We start from the raw sequence: 19,418 nt of genomic DNA on the forward strand, positions 1-19,418 counted from the left end.
TCTGGGTACTTGAAATTGAGATTCTTGCATTCCACTGGGAATGAGGTCACACAATGGACTGAATCACGAAATACAACCTGAATGGCCCCTGGCCAGTATTTCAACTTGATCTTTAAGAAATAGGGTTGTGCTAGTAGACATGTTTCATACAAGACAGTGCCTAGGAGGTATGATTAGAACTACTGAACTACAATAAAGGTAAAAGCCAAATGACATCTGGTACTTATATTCTCTGTGACTATCCTGGGAGATATTCTCAGAAAACAACAACAACAACAAACTCATGAGTTAAAAAAAAATAAACTTACAATATATGATGGGCATAATGATATCACTTTCCATTTCACTGACAGGGTTCCTCACCAGGCAGCTGTAATTCCCAATGTCTTCCTTGGTCACTGGAGCAATATGAAGGGTATTGTTTTGGGGAGAAAAGGAGTAGGTAGAGCCGGTGTGGGCAGGTCTCCCATTTTTTAGCCATTGGTAAACTAGCCGAGTGCCCCCTTCCACCTGGCATGTCAGGGTCATGTTCCCCACATACTCCACGGACCCAGAGGGAGGATGAATCTGCACCACTGGCTTTGTGACAGGATCTGCAATATTAAGAGAGATAGCAATGATTTTTTTCTTCTCATTGAATTATAATAAAACCTTATGAGGTCTTTCCAATATGAAGTCCTGGAGAAATTATTCCAGCATTTTACACTGTAAATGTAGACAGCTCAGGTAATAACTAAAGAAGAGAAGAGAATAAAAAGCCAGGGAAAATGCAAAATGTCAAAATACGAGAATATCCTTTATAGTCAGAGATAATCAAATTCCAGAACTTACTTTTCAAGGATGATCTAATGAAGCCCTTTACTTTATAGGTGGCTGAGAATGGAATGCCAGCTTTCTTATTTCCTGTTCATTGTGCTTTCATCAACACCATAAAGGTACACTTTCCCAGGCAAAATTTATATGGCTATTCCCCTCTATTGACTTGTCCTAATGTCCCAATAGCAGCTGGTTGGGATAGATGTGGTGAACTCAAATTTCTATCATCTGCAAAATATACAGCTAATATATACTATACTTTTGGGAAACTGAGGGATAGTTTTAGCGAATCACATATGTACAATTATTCTTTCTATGTATGTCATGAAGCAATTATAAACTTTAATTGCTTTGCATTTGTGTTGTAACATTATGTTAGTCACTTTAACAAATTAGAGCCTGCATTTCAACACTGACTCAGTCTGAAAATAGGATAAAATATATTCTTGGGCTTTTATCAAATTAGGAGAAAAAAAATACAAATCCAATAGAAATTCCTATTGGGAAGTCAAGTCATAGGAAAATAGTCTTAGTTCATCATCTGCCACACAGTAGGCTCTTAATATTTGTCAAAGTAAATTTCCAAAAATGAGTAAATATTTTCTCTCTGAATTTTAACTGTAAAGTTGATGGATTATATAATCATGGTAGAATTATATAAGAATCTGCAACCATTTTTGGCAATTTTCTTTAATCATTGAAGTTCTTGACTTAATTGATAAAAACAGTGGCTTGCCCAGAGTTACACAGCAGTCAGTGGCAAAATGAAGAGGGCTTCACATCTGGTAATGTTTCTCTTCTGCATTTTGGAGCGGGGTGTATTTAGTAATCCCCTTCTATGTATGACTACAGGACACAGAGAGAGTAGGATGATACATAAGTGAGAGATGATTGTGTCCAATGTTTAGACTTCAATTTCCTGTCAAGCTTTTAATTAGGGTCGATGCATCTTCCTCAGGTAGATTTATTTTGACTTGTGCTTCTATTTTTGTACACTAGAAAATGTGCATTAGAGAACAAACTGACCAATTCTCCATCCCAGAGAAGATAGAAGAAAGTGAAAGGGAAAGGAGGTCGAAAGGTAACTTATAGGGGAACTGAGTAGTTCTGAAGCCTCTAGCACTTTTCAAGGAGGGTGTAATCAACTGGCTCATCTATTTAATTTAATCCTTCATCTTCCCTGGCAAGAACAAAAGATTGGGAAAAGCTTTATGTTCATGATATTATGATTTAAAAAGAAAAACAAATTGTGTACATTTAATATGCAGAAAAATCTTTTATTTCAAATGCACCTGTGTGTGGAACTGTAAGTGGTATGAGATAAATAGGTAACATATCAACAGTCTTGTATGAGAAGAACCAATCATTAGAATAGTCACTGGTATTGTGATCATACCTTTGCTTAAAACAGTATAACTCAGATGAAGAAGTTTTTCTTCTGAGAAGAATTTTGGCACAGGCCCTAAAACCCTATTGAGGCTTTACTAAGTTTTTGGTTGCATTTTCCTAAGCAGATTTAACTTTACTACTAATTAACAAGAAAGGATATTGTATTAGGAGGGAGACAGGACACCATATAGGAAATCTTCATGGAAATTCCCTTTAGATCTCTCTTGTCTTTTTCCCCACAATTGCTCTATAGGCATTTGCTTTTACCTTCTGCGTCTTTACTCCCCTGAAGTCTCCCCGGTCTCCTCTGTGGCCACTCATTTACTCCACAGATAGTTGCTGAATCTACTAGCGATCAGCAAAGGTTTTATGCACTGAGGACAAAGCATCAAATAATACAAAGTCCCTGCTCCCAGGGACCTCATATTCTAGGTGGGGAAGAGAAACAATAAACAAATAAAAATCTATAATATGCCCGGGTAGTAATAAATGCTATGAAAGAGAGAGAAGCAGAATTGGAGAAAGAGAGTGACTCTCTCTCTCTCTCTCTTTCTCTCTGTCTCTCTCTCTCTTTTCTCGGAGTGTGTGTGTGTGTGTGTGTGTGTTTGGGGAAGTGAGATTATGTTTTTTATAGCGTGGTCAGTAAAGAATTCACAGACAAAGTGACATTTGAGCTGAGACCTAAAGGAAATGAGGGGAGCATGCTAGTATCTTGGAGAAAAGCTGTCTAAGTAGAGCAAACAGCAAGTACAAAGGCCCTGAGGAATGAGTGTGTTTTGGCCTGTTCCAGAAAGAGCATGGAGGCCAGCATGACCAGAACCAAGTGAGTGAGGGGGATAGAGATAGGAAAATGGGGTCAGATAGGCACTGGGTATGTGGGGAATTGCAAATTGTTAATACTTTGACTTATACTCTGAGTGAGATAGAAGCAATGGGAGGATTTTAAGCTAAAGGAGGCAGGAATAGAAGCAGGGAGAGTAGGTGGCAAAGCTATTAGGATAGTTCAGGCCATGGCTGATTGTGGTATTGTGTGGGGCAGTACTGGGGGGTGGTAAGTGGTTGGATTTTGTCTATATTTTCAAGGTAAAGCCAATAGGCTTTCCTGTGGACTGGATGTGGGATGTGAGAAAAAGAGGTCAACAGTGACTGCAAGGTTTTGGCTGGAGTAATTGATAGAATGGAATTCGTATTTATTAAAATGGGGAATACTGTTATAAATAAACAGGTGTAGAGAGAAAAAATCAGAAGTTGGGCTTTGGGCACAGTATATTTTGCGTATGTCACTTACCTCAATAAGGAAAACAAGTGTCTGAAAGTTAGCTGACCCCACTGCCCCTCAGAGGACATTTTCAGGCATGTCCATTGTCCCTAAGTATCATTCCTGCACAAGTCTCATCCTCTTCCAAACAGTGTACTGAAACAAAAATCTTCATGACAATAATAGGGCTCTTCCCAGGGTATAGTCTATTGTTGAGAAAATAAGATTTTTCTCCATCTCATCAAATTAGCAACACTATACTTGATAGTTCCCCGGCAAACAAACAATAAGTTATATGTAGTGCTTGATTACCTATTGCTAGGCACTAGGTATATCTCTTACATGCATGTCTTATTTAATCTTCAGAAAGCCTTGTGAGGTAGATAATGTCATTAGTGCCATGAGACATTGAGGCTTTGAGGATTAATTGATTTGTGCAAAGTTGTGAAGCCAGGATCTAAAGCCGAGGTATTTTAGTCTCCTGAGCCTTTGCTAACTACCATACTAGACTGCTACCCACATACACTCACAGGGGACTCACCATCAACCGTGACTTGTATCTTCTGACTGGAGGATAGAGTTCCATTTCCCTGAATGTTGACCTTCACGATGTAATTGCCTTCATCAGAGAACTGCAGTGGGTTGATAAGCAGAGAGGCATTGGGTGGCATCATGGTGAACTTGTGTTGGTATTCCAAGTCAGGAACCACAGACTTATTCACAGAGCCCAGTAAGTATTTGGGCATCGTGTGGGATCTCTCAAATAGCCATATGATCTGGATGTCTGATGCTGGAGTGTGGAAGCCATAGTGGACGGGTAGGTAGAGGGCCTGACCTCTGATGCCATGGACAGTGTGTGATGGCACTGTCACCTTCAGCCCCGAGCAAGCACCTGTTGCAAAGGAAAGGAAAGTTGTGAAGAACTTGAGCCACATTTCACACTCTAAAGGGGCAACTGCAGAGAGAACCTGATCAGGCAATAATCCTTTTCAAAGAAGAGTGGCTTCTAGGTACTGACTATTCTAGTACGGGTTACATATAGAGGTAAATATTTGTCTCTGAAACTTTCTGCACTTTAAAAACTCCACCCAAAGACTGTGCTGATTGCACAAGATAAAAAGGAAAAGCAGAAGTTATTTTCTATGATTGCTACAGAATAATGGGAAAAGGAGAACTAAGAAAGTTTACTACTTCTAAAGTCCAATGAAACCATTAAAACATTTGGAATTATGACTATATTAATGTCTGCCATAGCATATCATAATCTAACCATGTGATTTGAGAAATACTAGGGGCTATTTCCTCCTAACATTTTCCCTCAAAGCCGTCTGAAATGACTGAATATTCCATTATTGGAAGTTCTTCCCTTTAGTCAAATGCTTGCCAAACGCAAATATCCCAAGGAGAGTGGTATTAAACCATTGTCAGTCATGACCAGTTATTTCCACCCAGAACAGGCATCTGGTTGGTGTATTTGAGAAACAGCAAGAGGCAGGTACAGATGGAGCACAGTGGAGGAGGAGGAGCATGATAAGATATGAGGTCAGTGAGGTGGCTGTGACAGACTGGCAGGACCTTAGGATCATGGGAAAAACTCTGGCAATTTTACTCTAAGATGGGGATGCAATAGGAGTTTCATGAACAGAAAAGGGCTATGATTTTTCTTATGTTTTATTAGACCTAGTTTAGCTGCTGTGAGAATACACTGGAATAGAGCTAGAGCAGGAACAGGGAGAACACTTAGGAGATGACTGCAATGTAATAGGCCAGAGACAACTGTGCTGGAGACTAGGGTGTTAATAAAAGACGTCTTGGAAAAAGACTGATTGTGACAGAAGGATTTGCTGACACTTTGAGGGTGTCAGAAACAAAGAGGATGCCAAGCTTCTTGACTTAGACCAACTGGAAGAAAGGAATTGCAGTAAATAAATTAATCATGGGGAAGACTGTGGGGAGAATAGTTTTTTGTGGGGAAGACGAGGATTCAGTTTTGGGCATGTTCATTTTGAGATGCCCATTAGACATCCAAGAGGCAAAGTTGTGAAATCCTGGTTAATGAGAATTTAAGAGAGAATAAGGGACCTGGAGGGCCCTGGGGCATGGAGCTCTGCCCAGTGGAGAGCTCTGGGCAGTGCTGGGGATTTTGGGGCCTATGCATTCACCGCTGTATCTTCAGGTTTCTTCCCAGTTTCTGGCAACTGGAGATTTCCTCATCTTACCTTAAGCCATGATATATTATTTTATGTTATTTAGCATTTCTATGTATTTGCGGGGGGAAGAGAGTCTTCCTTAGCTCGGGTTACCATGTTGCTGGAAGCTCTTTGCTTCAAAATCCTCATATTAAAAGGGGCAATATGATACCCACAACATAGGAACATTTGACATAGTAGAGAGTGAGAGAAATTTAAATGTGGAATATTTTGAATAATGAGAGAAAAAATAGACAACAGAAAAGAAACTATAGACAATGAGTATAGACAACAGTTTTTGGGGAGTTTTGCTGTGAAGAGGAGCAGAGAGATGGGGCAGAGGCTGGAGAAAGATCAAAAATGAAATCAAGAGAGTTTTCTGCTACTGGGAATGTTCCACTGGAAAGGGAAATGTTGATGAGTCAGAATAGAGAAGGGTGAAAGTGGAATAAAATCCTTAAGCGGGTGAGAAGAGATGGAAATTAGATATAAATATAAGTACTTTACAATTTTAAATTTCTCAAATGCAAAATGTTTATCCTCTTTGATCGCTTCCCCTTTTTCTTTTTTTCTACATTTTTTTCATTTCATTCTACTAGAAAGGGAGTGTTTAAGCTTCATCCAAGTCATGTCATGAAAGGTCATCAATATTAAAAAGGGAAAGGTATTAAAATAAATATTAAAAATATTAAATAAAATATTTAAAAGGTCTGTTTGCCTTTTGTGATTTTTTTTCTTGGAAAAACTCAAAGACGTAGGCCTGCTCCTATGAGGAATCCAGTTCTACCAACAGTAAATTTATCTCATTCCTTCCCAGAGTGGAGGTAGGAGCAAAGATTCCCACAGTTTGGGCCTTTGGCTAGCTATTAGTAGAGAGTGAAACTCTGGGGTTGGCGCGAAGTTAGAGCAAAGAATCCAAGAGGAGAAAACACCAAAGAGGAAGATAGTTGGTTAGAGGGAGAAGAGACTCCTAGACTCTCAACTGAAACTTACCGTATGGACTGAAAAGCAGATAACTGTAAGAGAAACATAAAGACATGTCTTATTGTCTCCTTTGCCTCTGTGTGTTTTTGTGATTAACTTCTAAGATTTTTTTTCTTCTGATAATGGACCTACTTGCACACTTTGGTGATTAGTCCAGAACAAAGGAGTTACAAAGATGAGAATTCCCTTCTGTATTCTTTTCTGCCAAGTGTAAGACTATTAAACCTGGAATTTTTCCTAATTTAAGTGATTAGAAGAAGAGAAAACTGGGTGCTGGGAATTCTAAAGAGGAGATAAAGTGGATTGCAGAAAGGAAGCAGTGGTTTTCGCAACGAAACAGTAGGAGAGAGAAAGAAGGATGGGAGAGTAAATCTATGTCTCAAAATTACTAATGTCTATGATATGTGAAGTAGAGGCTGACAGTGGTGGTGAAACTCTTAAAGTCATAGATTTAGTAAGACATTTGGCATTTGGATGGGAGATCAGCACGGGAAAAGATTCCTCTTTGTCTATCTGTTTTCTGCACAAAACAAAATGCATTTATATGCCTTTCATTGAAGTTGAAGATAGGCGGTTCCTGACAAGTTCCTGGTAAGCAACAGTTTAAAAAAATAGGTTTAGTACCTGTTATTACTAACTTAAGATATGTAAATTGGAACTTTCACTGATTGTGTTGTTCCCTCCTTTTTTTATTTTTTATTTTTTTTACACTTGGGTAAATATGAAAATATTTACAAGGGTTTCATGGCTCACTACTGATCTTGGACTCCCATGTTCTATGTCTGCCACTTGCAAATAGCCCTAAAATAATGATTTTCAAGCACCTATTTTCTTAACTTGAAGATTACTGTGTTTGTTTTTTAATAATGTTAAAGATCTACTGAAATATGAAGTCCTAGTAAAGGACACATACTTGGGGTAAAATGGTGATCGGTCAGTTATGTGACCTTAAATAAGTCATTTTAATTCTCAGACTCAGTTTTCTCATATGTGCATAGGAGGTAATACTGGATAAGGTGTAAGGCCTTACTCAACTCTCTTAATTTTATGTTCTTGACATCCTGAGGTGCTTTTCCAAGGGTAGCAGCTACCTATATTTGAAGGTGAAGGGCCCAGAGGGTTTTGACAGGATCCAAATTGAGAGAGGGCCTAACGAATTTTGAAGAATTGAGTCTCAGTTTTTGGTCCATTTACTAAGTCGTCAATACTTGGAAATCCTTTAATAAAACAGCAATTCTGTGTTTTTTTACAAAGAAATCAAGGGGAATGATGGAAGTCCATATAATTGCCTTGGGAATGCACTGGAAAAAGCTGTACCACTGCTAATAGGGAGCAGTTTTGTCATGGATATACTGGTTCACTTAGGACATTTCACAACACAGCCTAGAAACCACCACTAGGCTGAGAAGGTCTGAATGGACTCTGACCAATTTGTGCTTGTCATTTGGGAAAGCCATTGCCAAAGTCCTTCTCTGCTTTTTTTGTAATCAACTTCCTTTGTAGTTATATTTGAAAAGATTGACTGAGATGTATTTAATACTCTGGAAATGGTTGGGAGGCACTATATGACTATGGGGTGACAATATCGCTAGAATAGAAATGTTGATGACTTTTGGATCTTGACCCAGAATGTTGAATCTTACATATGAAAAGACTGGTTAGAGAGTCCATGACTAAAATTATGGGAGGAAAATTTTATTTAATGAAATATTAAATACAATACAAATATTGAAGCTCTGAGAAAAATAAAACTACATTAGTAGAAGACATTTTATATAGCATTTATGATCATTATTTAGGGGGAAAAATTAGTTTTGGGGGCTATTTTAGACTGCATCATGTAACAATACCTTAAATAATATATTGCCATCAGTATCTCTGAATAGGTTCAGTGCTTTCTTATTAAATGAAAAGTTTTTTTCAAATATGTATGCTTTTTCAAATGTTTGTATGACAGTGAGAAATAGCACAGCTGTTACAGTAACTATTTGGTTAGAGATTGCCTATACAATTTTTTATCAGATAAATTATAGGTAGCAAGTTATAAGAATGTCAGCAGGGAATGAAATTTTCTTTATACAGTATCTTATCTCAGTTACGTAAAATCTCTTCATTTTGCAGGAAAGACATGAACCTATCAATATGATACAATCTTTGCTTGTAGTGAAATTTGGGAATAAATAGATAATTGAATGCTTCCTCCACATTCTAGGAACACATACTCTCTTGCCATCGTTGTGTTACCCACTACAGATGTGATGAATTCATGCTGTCAAACACAGTAGTTTACTAATGTTAGAAAACTTAGCTTCATTTTGAGAAATTTTCAAGTGCTCTTTTCTAGTTGTATGAGAAAACCCAAAGGACTAAAACTATTGATTTTAGAAAATCAACCTCTGCATGAACAGATAAACTTCAAGAAAATAAATAATATAAAAAGGCCGATTGTGGTGGCTCATGTCTGTAATCCGAGCACTTTGGGAGACTGAGGTGGCAGATTGCTTGAGCCCAGGAGTTTAAGACCAGATTGGGCAACATGGCCAGACTCCATCTCTATTTTATTTGAAAAAATACAAAAACAAAAATAATAAACAACATAAAAATTGATGAAATTTAAATTTATTTTTAATATTCCAAATATTTGGACTTAAATGGAAATTTAGAGTCAATTTTATTATTACATTCACTATTACTTTCAGGGTATAAGAAACAAAAACTCTTATAAATTATAGCTCTGTTTAAAAAATCTTGACTTTTTGCATATAAGGCATTACACAAATCTGGAGAAACATTTATAATACTAACCATAATCTGACATACAAAATTGCAGCAATAATCCCTCCTTTTACGGACCCTCTTACATTGTATAGCAATAGCACTATAAAAAAGTGTCCAGTGTTAAGGTACACTTGAAGTCCTACTGTAGAATTTATCTATATTCCAGCAACAAAGGACTCCCTAGACCGGTTTCATTGTATTGAATATAAACATCAGATTTCACAAAGTGAACTCTGCTGTAGCTCAAAATAGCTGGCATTTACTTCCCTGTTATCATGCGTGGTATTAACAAGCATAACACAAGTATTGTTGACTGAAAATAAAATCTTGCATCTTTAGAGAAAATAGAAATTATGATGTATTTTGAATAAACTGCACAAACTGTATATTTTAGGCTTCAAATTTTTAAAAATTTTTTAAAAAGAAGAAACAAACAAAAATTCAATATTCCTAAGAGCAAAAAGATTGCCAAATCACCTGTGGTCTTTACAACACACTACCTATGGAGAAAAGCAAATTTGCAGGAGAGAGAAGGTCCTAAGGTATAAAAACTGCTTTAGCTATTTATGAACATGCTATTTTCCTAATGTACATTTGTTTTATTTTAGTTGAATTCCTTAACTAAATTGTCTCGAAGTTCTTCTCAACGCCATCTTCAAAAACAACACTTATAAAATGATAGCAGTCTTACTGTTTTAAAAATAAAAATAAGTGGGACGATGACCCAGGATACCTTCAAAGGCAAGAAAAATGCACAAAGATAGAGACAGTTATAGTAATTATTTACTTTTTCAAAAATTTTAGCAAACAAAATTCTATTATAGGCTTAAATTTGATAACATAAATACTGTAATAACTGGAACAATCACAACTCTGGGAAACTCAAAGGCTTAAAAAAATTTACAAACTGTACATTTCAAATGTGTGAGATAGGTACAACATTAGGTATGAATTTGAATAATAACATTTACAATGCAAACTTTAACAAAATATAGGAGTGAAAGTAAGGCTCTAAATAACTGAAGAAGCCTAAAAGTTAAATTGCTTAGTTTGCTAAGCTGTTCTTAAATTTTTTAAAATGTAGCCTTTTTTGAACTCCTATCTGTTGAATATAAACAAAACAAGAAATTGATTTGACTTTTAAAACTGATAAATAGGAAGAATGGAAAAGAGAACATCTGGTGAAAACAATGTTGACAGACAAGCATTCAGAATGTTGGAAAGAGACTCCTTTAAACTTTAAGGATAAAGAGGAGAATGAGGGAAAATATTAAGGTACAGAAAAAAATTTTTAAGAGGACTAGCCATTGGGCAAAGAGAAAAGCTAAAGGCATTTTGGAGTAACAGTCTTTTCAAACACGTTCTCCCTTTTGTGTAGGAAATTTTCTTGTTAGTTTGGAATCTGATCTTCTTCCATATTTCATAAGATGAAACAGATAAAATGAAGCAGTAAACAGTTTGCAACAATATCTTTAATTAAAAAGAAAACAATTTTCATAAATTATTTGGAGTTTCACTCTAAGTGGTCACAATTTCATGGCCTATTAGAATATTTGCTGAAACAAATACATCAGACTATTGAACCGATATGTATACTCTAAAAAGAAAAAAATCATTACATTTTAAAAATATCTTAATTCTCTTAATGGGTGCTATGACAATAGTTGTTGTTCCAAGAAAACAATAACAATCTATTTATTGAAACTCTTTTATCTTAAATGCTCCTGCTTCTTTGCTGAAAACAGTGTATTATTGTTAAAAGGTTCTGACCTGCTCTTCAATTATCTGAATGCATCTACAGCCTAAAGCAAATATTTACCTTATGTCCACACTTAAAAAAAAAAAAAAAAAAAAACAACCTAAGAAACAGCTAAAACAATTCACGCAGGGCCTTACCGAAAAGAAGGAGGTATAGTTTGCACTGAAAGACCCCAAGTGTGTCACCGAAGGGCTCCATGAAAGCATCCTGTCCCATGCATGCAGTGACCTGTTCTCGGTGGTAACTTGGACCAGCAGCTGCTGGTTTATTTGCTAGGGAAATTAGCAATGAGGTAACAGACCCTATCTTGCCTCTTGCTTCTGTGATTTGAATACAGAATGAATGTGTATACAAAGGACACAGGGAGTGGGAACACCTGTTATGTGCTTTGCAAGAATACAGGCTTATGGCTTTCAGAAGAGTTTCTTAGCAACTACCAGTAATTGTCTATATATTTCATAAATTATACTTAGTTATTAAAAATCACATGAAGGAAAACATCCTTTTAAGTGACTTTACTGAAAAATGGCATGTTTTCATAATGAAAGAATATTGTGAGATTTCCTTAAAAACAAAAGCTGGTTTTCTATCATGCAAAACTATGCCATTATTATTTAAAAATTAAAAAAAATAAGAAAATAGAAGTAGCTCATGTATCTGCTAAACAGTCACAAATCTTTGTGAAGTCACCAACATGTAAAAATTCTACCGACGAATCAAAAGAGAGCTCCACCATATATTCAAAACATATTTTTTCTATGCAGTGTTTCCTATTACAGTGACTGATTTCACTGAATCTTTGAATTCATCTTAGTTTTAAAAGCAAATCACAGGTGTGTTTCCGAGTGGGGCTGAGGCATGGACCATGCATAATTATAATGAAAAGCCCACGTCAAGAGATAGTGTCTGAGGCAACATTCTCACAGCAGATGCATACAGGAAGTGAACCAATGATCTAGAAAAGATCTTACCTCTATTGTAATGTCCACGTTACAGTTTCTCAACCTGGTCTCTTCATTGTCATGGCAGCAGATAGTCTGAGCATGTCTGCTTAATTTACGAAGTTATTAGTTAACCCCTATTTGTAAGAAGGCTCTGGTTCTAGCTTTGCTATATAAAATGTTAATTATATATCCAAATCTGCATCAAATCATCAAATCAAGTAAAATTCCTTGCATACATCAGTTTTAACAGTAAAGGCCCACTGAAGAAGTTCAATGACAAGAGGGGAAGGAAGAATATATCTCAAGCATAATTAAAGTGAAAAAGGAATGATAGTAATTTTGGAATGCAAGTTTGGAAACCCTCTTTGCATTAAGGCTCTGAACTCTTCTAGAAGGACTTCTATAAGCCAAGAAAATAAGTGACTATTGGGAAAACTAAGTCCTCTTCAGAGATCAGTCACTTTCAGATCCCTCCATGCTTCAGAAAAATGGCAAGAGCTCCTCACACTTCCACCACCTCCCTGCAAAATAACAACAATGCCACAACTTGCTCTGTGCTATCTCTAAATCTGGTACATACATCTATTGCAGCACTTATCTCCTTAATCTTAATTTATTTTATTGGATGTTTATTTTCCCTCTGAGCTCTAGAATACAGAGAATAATCTTATTCATTCATGGATCTTGGGCACGTAGCATAATGCTTAACTAGTATTTTTGTTAAGTTGCTCCTCCAGAAAACAAAACTCTAAGTGCTCCTTGGTCCCTGTGTTATGATTCTCAGTTGATGCGTAAGATATACAAATAAATTTGAATATTGGATTGCACAAAATACAATCTGGAAAGTAATAGGGAAGTTCTACAGATATCACATAGGCTCCCCCAACATCTTTTAGATTGATATTAATCTCCAATTGCCTTTATTAAATTAGCTCTTTCCAGTGTTTTTAAATCTAGTGCTGGATTATAACAAAGTTTGTTGGGTCCTTGGCAAAAAGAGAAATAAAGACAAGGTACTGTGTTTTTTCCTTAGTGTTAAACATACTCATTATAAAGGAGTTTTTTATTCTGAGATTTTCTTTGTTGTATTTGAAAATATTCTCTCTTTCATGACATAAGGTGATAGTAGATGCTACATTAACAAATAAATGCCAATATGAAGCTTACTTGTAATCTTTTTATTTCATGGCACACATTGAAATATACGGCACATCTAGGGAAAGGGCTACTGGGATAATCATGACAAAGCGCCCTCTAGTGGTAAACTGTAGATATAAACTCATACCTGCTGGAGTCGCTTCTGATTTCAACATGTTTATACAGGAAGTGAGAAAAAGAGTGCTCAAGCTTAACTTCAACTGTTGTTAATTTTTACATGAGTCTTAAAAATAGTTTGAAGTGTTTTATAATTATAAGATTTTCCTACCGTCCATATCTCACATCACACATGTAACCCACTGGGAAGTTCTGCTGTATCATTCCAGTCAGGAAAAAAGGTCTTGTAGTGTTACTGTTTACCAATCTTAGTTATATTTGCATTTAAAGTGAGAAGGCTGATTAACCTAAAGCAATCTATATTCATGGTGATTAAACTGCAAGCAATGCAAGGAGCCACTGGGATAGAGTGTGCGTGTGTGTGTGTTTGTGTGTGCACGCACACATGCATTTGCAATGGGATATGGACACATATACACCTGTGCAGGTGTGTGTGTGTGTGTGTGTGTGTGTTGGAGGCAGGGCTTTTTATTACCTCTCAAATCACACTACACAGTTCACAGTCTAGTTTATTTAAATTGTAGACTGGTAATACTTCATACAGTAAATGTCTGCTGCATAAATTTCAAACATCCACATTTTTAATCACAAGTAGCAAGCATGTGCATGTTTTGCAGTGGCAGAAACAATTAAGAAGGAGAGGTGGTGAAATGCCAAGGTCAATGTAGATGTAGAACAGTGGGGAATAAGAACTGGGGAGAGAAAATGTTTCTTATTGTTGTAATTAGTAGATTCTCTCCAGTTTACAGGGAGAGTTAGCTGCCAGAGGAGGCTATCATATATGCCTATGCCTGTGCTAGTGTTCACTTCTGTAAAGTCCACAAAGCTACCTCACGGAAGCCTTTATCTAACTTATATGGCTGCTAAATACTATGCAGTACTGTCTTTCTTCCTGGGCACCTCTTTAGGTCACTACTTTACCTTTGACAAGTGATCTGTTTTCTGTTATGGCCTGCTCAAGAAATGTAGTCATATCATCTTGGAGGGGCTGCATCTCTCCACTGCTTTGGTATTTGTGCAGTGGTAAGTAACTTTATCTTTCTAATCAAACCAGGATCTCAGCTTTTATTTAAGCTTCCAGATATTCCTCCTGTTTGGGCCATTAGAAATATGCCCTTATCCTACTTTACTACGAATCCTATTGCCCTGAATCAGATCAATTTACTTAACTCTCGGCTCTGATGTTCCAGTATGCAAAAATGGGGTTAGCACTTCTCTACCAAGGAATTGGTATCCAGCAAACCTTCCCTCAAGATTTGTTGGCAGACCATCTAAACTTTCCATTACTTTGCACTCGCCTATCACTAACAACAGCTCTCAGGTAAATATGAAAATCCTGAATAAATCTTACAAATAAATACCTTTTTGAAAATTGGAAAGGAAATAGCATGCCAAACCTTTTACAAAGTGTTTTTTAGGATGCCAAGTTTTTTGTTTTTTGAGCGTAGACAGGTAGAAATGAATAATGTAAGGTTCAATTATTTCATATGGTGTTAAGGTATGCTGAATTTGGAAATATAGTTTACTTAGACACCAGTGCTGACTTACTTTACAAACTTTCAATATTATAGTTACAGCCTTCAAACTTTTAGAAGACTGTAACCATCTTTATCCATTTCTTCAGTTTATAGGAAATAAAATAAAATGTAGAGTTTTGGAGTAAAACAAAGTTTTAATACTTTCTTGCTTTTTCGGTGTCAAATAGATAGGGATAACACTCATTTTTTCTGAATTTGGCCAATAGAAATACACATATTAGATTGAAAAAAAAACTTTTTTTGGGGATCATCTTTAACTTTGTGTATCTGAGTATGTGAGGGAGAAAATTCTGGGGTTGAATCTGGGTTCTAGTCCTAGATCAAGCTCTCATGAAATATGTGGCCTTGAACCCTTATATAGATACGTTTTCTCATCTTTACAGCATGGATTTGACATACTAGAGCTGGACTGCTTTTGAGAATCACAGAAGATTTTAAACACACAAACATCCCCAAATAAAATAACAATAATAACAGCACACACCTCAGGTGAATCTGAACAGTCAGGTTTGAGAACTACTGAACTCGGATCACCCCTCAGATACGCTTTTAAATTAAATTGTGAACTCCTTGTGACCACAATCATACATTATCAATCTAAAGTGCTTACTATAGTGTTGCCTTGAGCTCAATAATCAAGAAATGTTTATTGACTTGGGTTTTATTTTTATATGCTAATATGGCTGGCAGTTTTTGTTTCTTTTGATGCTTTCAGGGACTTCTAAATATTGAAGATTTTCACATCAAATAATAGTCTGACAACTAAGATTAGAGAAGGTAAAGAATAAACTAAACTAGATTTGCCCTAAATGTGACCAGAATTTCTTTAAGGGGTTAGAAATAACAAAGTCAGAGAAGCATATAGGCAAACATAATTTCAAAGGAATTGCTGAATGCAGTGATGCAAGAATGCACAAGGTGGGGCCTATCATGGGGAGGGGGGAGGAGGGAGGGATTGCATTGGGAGTTATACCTGATGTAAATGACGAGTTGATGGGTGCAGCACAGCAACATGGCACAAGTATACATATGGAACAAACCTGCACGTTATGCACATATACCCTAGAACTTAAAGTATAATAATAACAATAAAAAGAAAAAGAAAAAAAAAAAAAAAGAATGCACAAGGTGTTTCTGTTGGAGTGGAGAACCGGGCAGAATCAAACTATACCTCATAATTGTATAGTGCTTTACAATTTATACATTTCATTCACCTACATCATCTCATTTATCTTTAGAAAGCCCTATATAAAATATTGCAACCTCATTTGTAAAAATTAATAAAACGAGGCTCTAAGGGGCGAGAAAATAGAATTTCAGAATCAGAAATAACCTCTGTTAGTGTCCCCCAAACTTCGGTCATTTGCAAATCACCTTTATTAGTTTTGCCATATCTGACTACCACCCATACTATTGTTTACCCAGTATTTTTTATTAGGTTGACATACTAATTTTTTTTATTCTAAGAAATATTTTTGAAATTATAGGTTTATAAAAGTTTATGTTAACTTTTAAAAAGTTAGCATTACAATAAAATAAACTTAAAAATATTGGTGCCATGCTTTAGAACTTTCTTCAGCACAATACATGAAAATCTTAACACACCTGATGACCAATCCTTCAGTTTCTGCTTGCACATCTTTAGTAATCCTAGGCAAGTTCCTTAATTTCGCCATACCTGCTTCGTCATCTTTAAAATGGGAACCCACAGGATTCTTGTGTGGATAAATAAAGCATATATTTAAAGCTATTAGCAGTTTCTGACAGGTACTCAGCTTTCGATAACTGTTAGCTATTATTGTCAGCTTTAGGGCCGCTTTCTTTTTCTTCTTCTTCTAGTATTCTCATAATTGTAAAGTCCTTTTAAAACTGTGTCCCCAAAGACACCCCTGTTCCTTTCCCCAATTTAACTAAACTGCCAAAAGTTGAAAAGAGGACTTTAAAGTGACACGTATACTCATTATTGTTGTCGTATTTCCCGTCATCACTTGCCTTAGAGTACAGAGGTAAAATAATAGGCGGGCGTCAAAATCCTTCGATTTTAGAGCTTTTGCAGGGGATGCCAAGACTGAGGTAGAACAGCCCTAACCCTGGCGGGCCGCCCATTGGGCAATCTAGAGCACACCTTTCCTCAGGCCAAACCCAGCGCGCCCGGGGTAGTCTCGAGTTCTCAGGTCACCTCTCAGTGACAGCCCTTTCTTGAGTTCCTTCTCCTTTGCGTCAGTCTCTCGTTCCTTCACCCCGCCCCTCTATACCAGGTGAGGTTTCCTCCCTCACACTCCTAGGGGGCATCGCGTCAGTCTGGCTTATATATTGTCTCCTCTGAGTTTGATCTTTCGCTCAACTCCTAGTCACCTATGACTTAGGTTTCCGTCTCCCCAAAGAGTAGCTACCACCTAGTGCAAGCACTTTCCGTAAGACCGGCGATCGCAGTGGTCGCTCTGAGCAGTAAGATTTACCCGCTTAACTGGCGCACCCGCTCCTTTGTTTGCTGGGAGATGTAGTCCCTGGACTGGCCGCTTTAGTTCATTGTTACTACCGCCGGCGGCCAGAAGACTACAGTTCCCAGCATACCCAGGGCAAGACAGGATGACCTGGGTCGGCGCCTCCACGTGACCATCCACTATGGCTTCCCTGTGTCAGGGCCAGCTGTGTAGTGGCTCGGTGTGATTTGTTAGCTATTCGAGGCAGGGTACCCTCCTCAGGACTGAGACATGCAAAAAATTAAATCTCTCATGACCCGACAGGTAAGTCGCGGTGGCTGAAGCAAAGGCTTCCTTCATCTCGGAAGTGAGAGGAGCCGAGATGTTCTGTCCCTAACCGGTGGCGGGCGGAGACCTAAGTTATGGGTGGTGGCAGGTGTCAGGGGGACTGGGAAGCCGGGGCACACCCTGGAAAACTCACCTGGGCCGCCTGGATTGGAGCCCTGCTCCAGCAGGTACCCGCCTCCCAGAATCATTCGCATAAAAAGAAATCACTGAAGGAATCAGGATATCTTTGTCTCCCTTCCTCCTCTTTTTGCCATCTTTCCAGAACAGCCCCAGCTTCCTTGCAAGGTCTTCCGCATCCAGGTTGTCTGTCATATGTGAGCTGATAGCCTGGGTAGGGTGGTGTGGTCTGTGCAGTAGAGGTGACCTGGAAAGAGTGGAAACGGATGATTTGAAGACAGCATTTGTAGCTTTTGGATTTTGGGCAAGTCCCCAAACTTTGTAGCTTACTTGTCTGGATGTGAAAATAATTATTTTTGTTCATTTTATTTCACAGTTCTGTTATGAGGGTCATCAATAAGCTAATATATGTGAAAACTCTTTGTGAAATTCCACTTTAAAAAATTTATTTTTGTCATGGCAAAATACTGATCTTTTCTTTTTTTCCCAGAATGAAAATTCATGAATAAGAGCCTTGGCTATTTTGTAATCTGTCTCATAAATGTTAGGGACCTTGTAATAATGCCTCAGCTTCGTTTAAGAAGTGCAGAAATTTTCTTTTATGTACTTATTGATTATGACTTTATTTTAGCTACCTTTATTTACTTCAACTTTAATATTTCACTAGAATTGGTCATTTTATTATTTTAATATATTTAATATTAAAGATAATTAAGATTAGAGTTTTAAATCAACATGGCTTTTACAAATTGTATATTTCTCTTGCATAATACACAAATGACCCTTACGTGATTATTTTAGTAATGTCAGATTATTTTGTTAATGGTATGAAAATATATATCAAAATGTTCTGTGAATCATAAAAATATTTAAGTAAGTGGCTAGTAACATTTATCAGTTCCTCACGTGTGGAGTACTGGTATTATGCATCCTGCTACGTCTTACTTGACAGTGAGTTTGGGTCCTGCTGTAGCCTGTGGTAGCTGTGTGACTTTCGGCAAGTTACAAAACTTTTTTAAGCATCTGTTTCCACATCTTTAAAATAGGAATAATGTGTACCTTACATCTTTAAAATAGGAATAATGTGTACCTTATGGAGTTAGCCTGATAGTGGTATTTATATGATACAATGAAGTTAAAGAGATTAAGGTGTTAACAGAGTTCCTGGGCATTATCAAGGAAGTGCTTGAACATGGAGACCATTAGTTACATTGGCTACATTGATGGTGGGAAAGCAGGAAAACTGGAAGCAGGCTGTTGCAGTAATTCAAGCAATGGATAAGTTCATGCTGACTTTGGTACCTGTTTGATTTTTAAATCAATATATACTTTTGTATATTATACCACTAATACCTCTGAACTGCCTTTGGGAGGCTGAATTTGGACTTTTGTGTACCAGCTAAGTTTGATGCTCTCTCAAGTTTGTTGCCTGCTATACAGTTCAATGTAGTTAACATTGTCGTAATTGTATGGTAGCTGTGGTTGGTTTAGGTTTTTTGACCTCATTTTGTAAAACTGAGGAGAGAAAAAAATTTCAGATAGGAGTGATAAGTGTATGTCTCCTAAATGTAATGCAATTTGCTGAAAATGGTAACACTTA

At 37.0% G+C, this 19,418-nt stretch overlaps 2 protein-coding genes across 14 annotated transcripts in view; one reads left to right on the forward strand and one right to left on the reverse strand.

The window, feature by feature from the left end:
* HEPACAM2 (HEPACAM family member 2) overlaps positions 1–17,363 on the reverse strand; it is a 48,116-nt gene extending 30,753 nt beyond the window's left edge. For 2 of the 12 annotated variants that reach the window (XR_001901008.3, XM_009203410.4), the window contains exons 1-3: positions 11,311–11,675; positions 4,005–4,355; positions 309–593 (exon numbers count right to left, since the gene is read on the reverse strand). Coding sequence is in view for 11 of the 12 variants with exons in the window: in XM_009203410.4 (XP_009201674.2) it covers positions 309–593; positions 4,005–4,355; positions 11,311–11,389 (715 nt within the window). In the remaining variant the exon portion in view is untranslated. Of the gene's footprint in view, positions 1–308; positions 594–4,004; positions 4,686–11,310; positions 11,683–16,535 lie in introns of those variants that run through there. The other 10 variants (XM_009203413.4, XM_009203412.4, XM_009203414.4 and 7 more) reach the window with 10 other exon arrangements.
* A 158-nt stretch (positions 17,364–17,521) lies between these two features.
* VPS50 (VPS50 subunit of EARP/GARPII complex) overlaps positions 17,522–19,418 on the forward strand; it is a 118,194-nt gene continuing 116,297 nt past the window's right edge. For both annotated transcript variants that reach the window (XM_021936035.2, XM_021936036.2), the window contains exon 1: positions 17,522–17,677. In XM_021936035.2, coding sequence (XP_021791727.2) covers positions 17,645–17,677 — 33 coding nt within the window. In that variant the 5' untranslated portion in view covers positions 17,522–17,644. The remainder of the gene's footprint in view (positions 17,678–19,418) is intronic.

The sequence above is a fragment of the Papio anubis genome, chromosome 4 (genome assembly GCF_008728515.1).
Source record: "Papio anubis isolate 15944 chromosome 4, Panubis1.0, whole genome shotgun sequence".
NCBI classification, from domain to species: domain Eukaryota; kingdom Metazoa; phylum Chordata; class Mammalia; order Primates; family Cercopithecidae; genus Papio; species Papio anubis.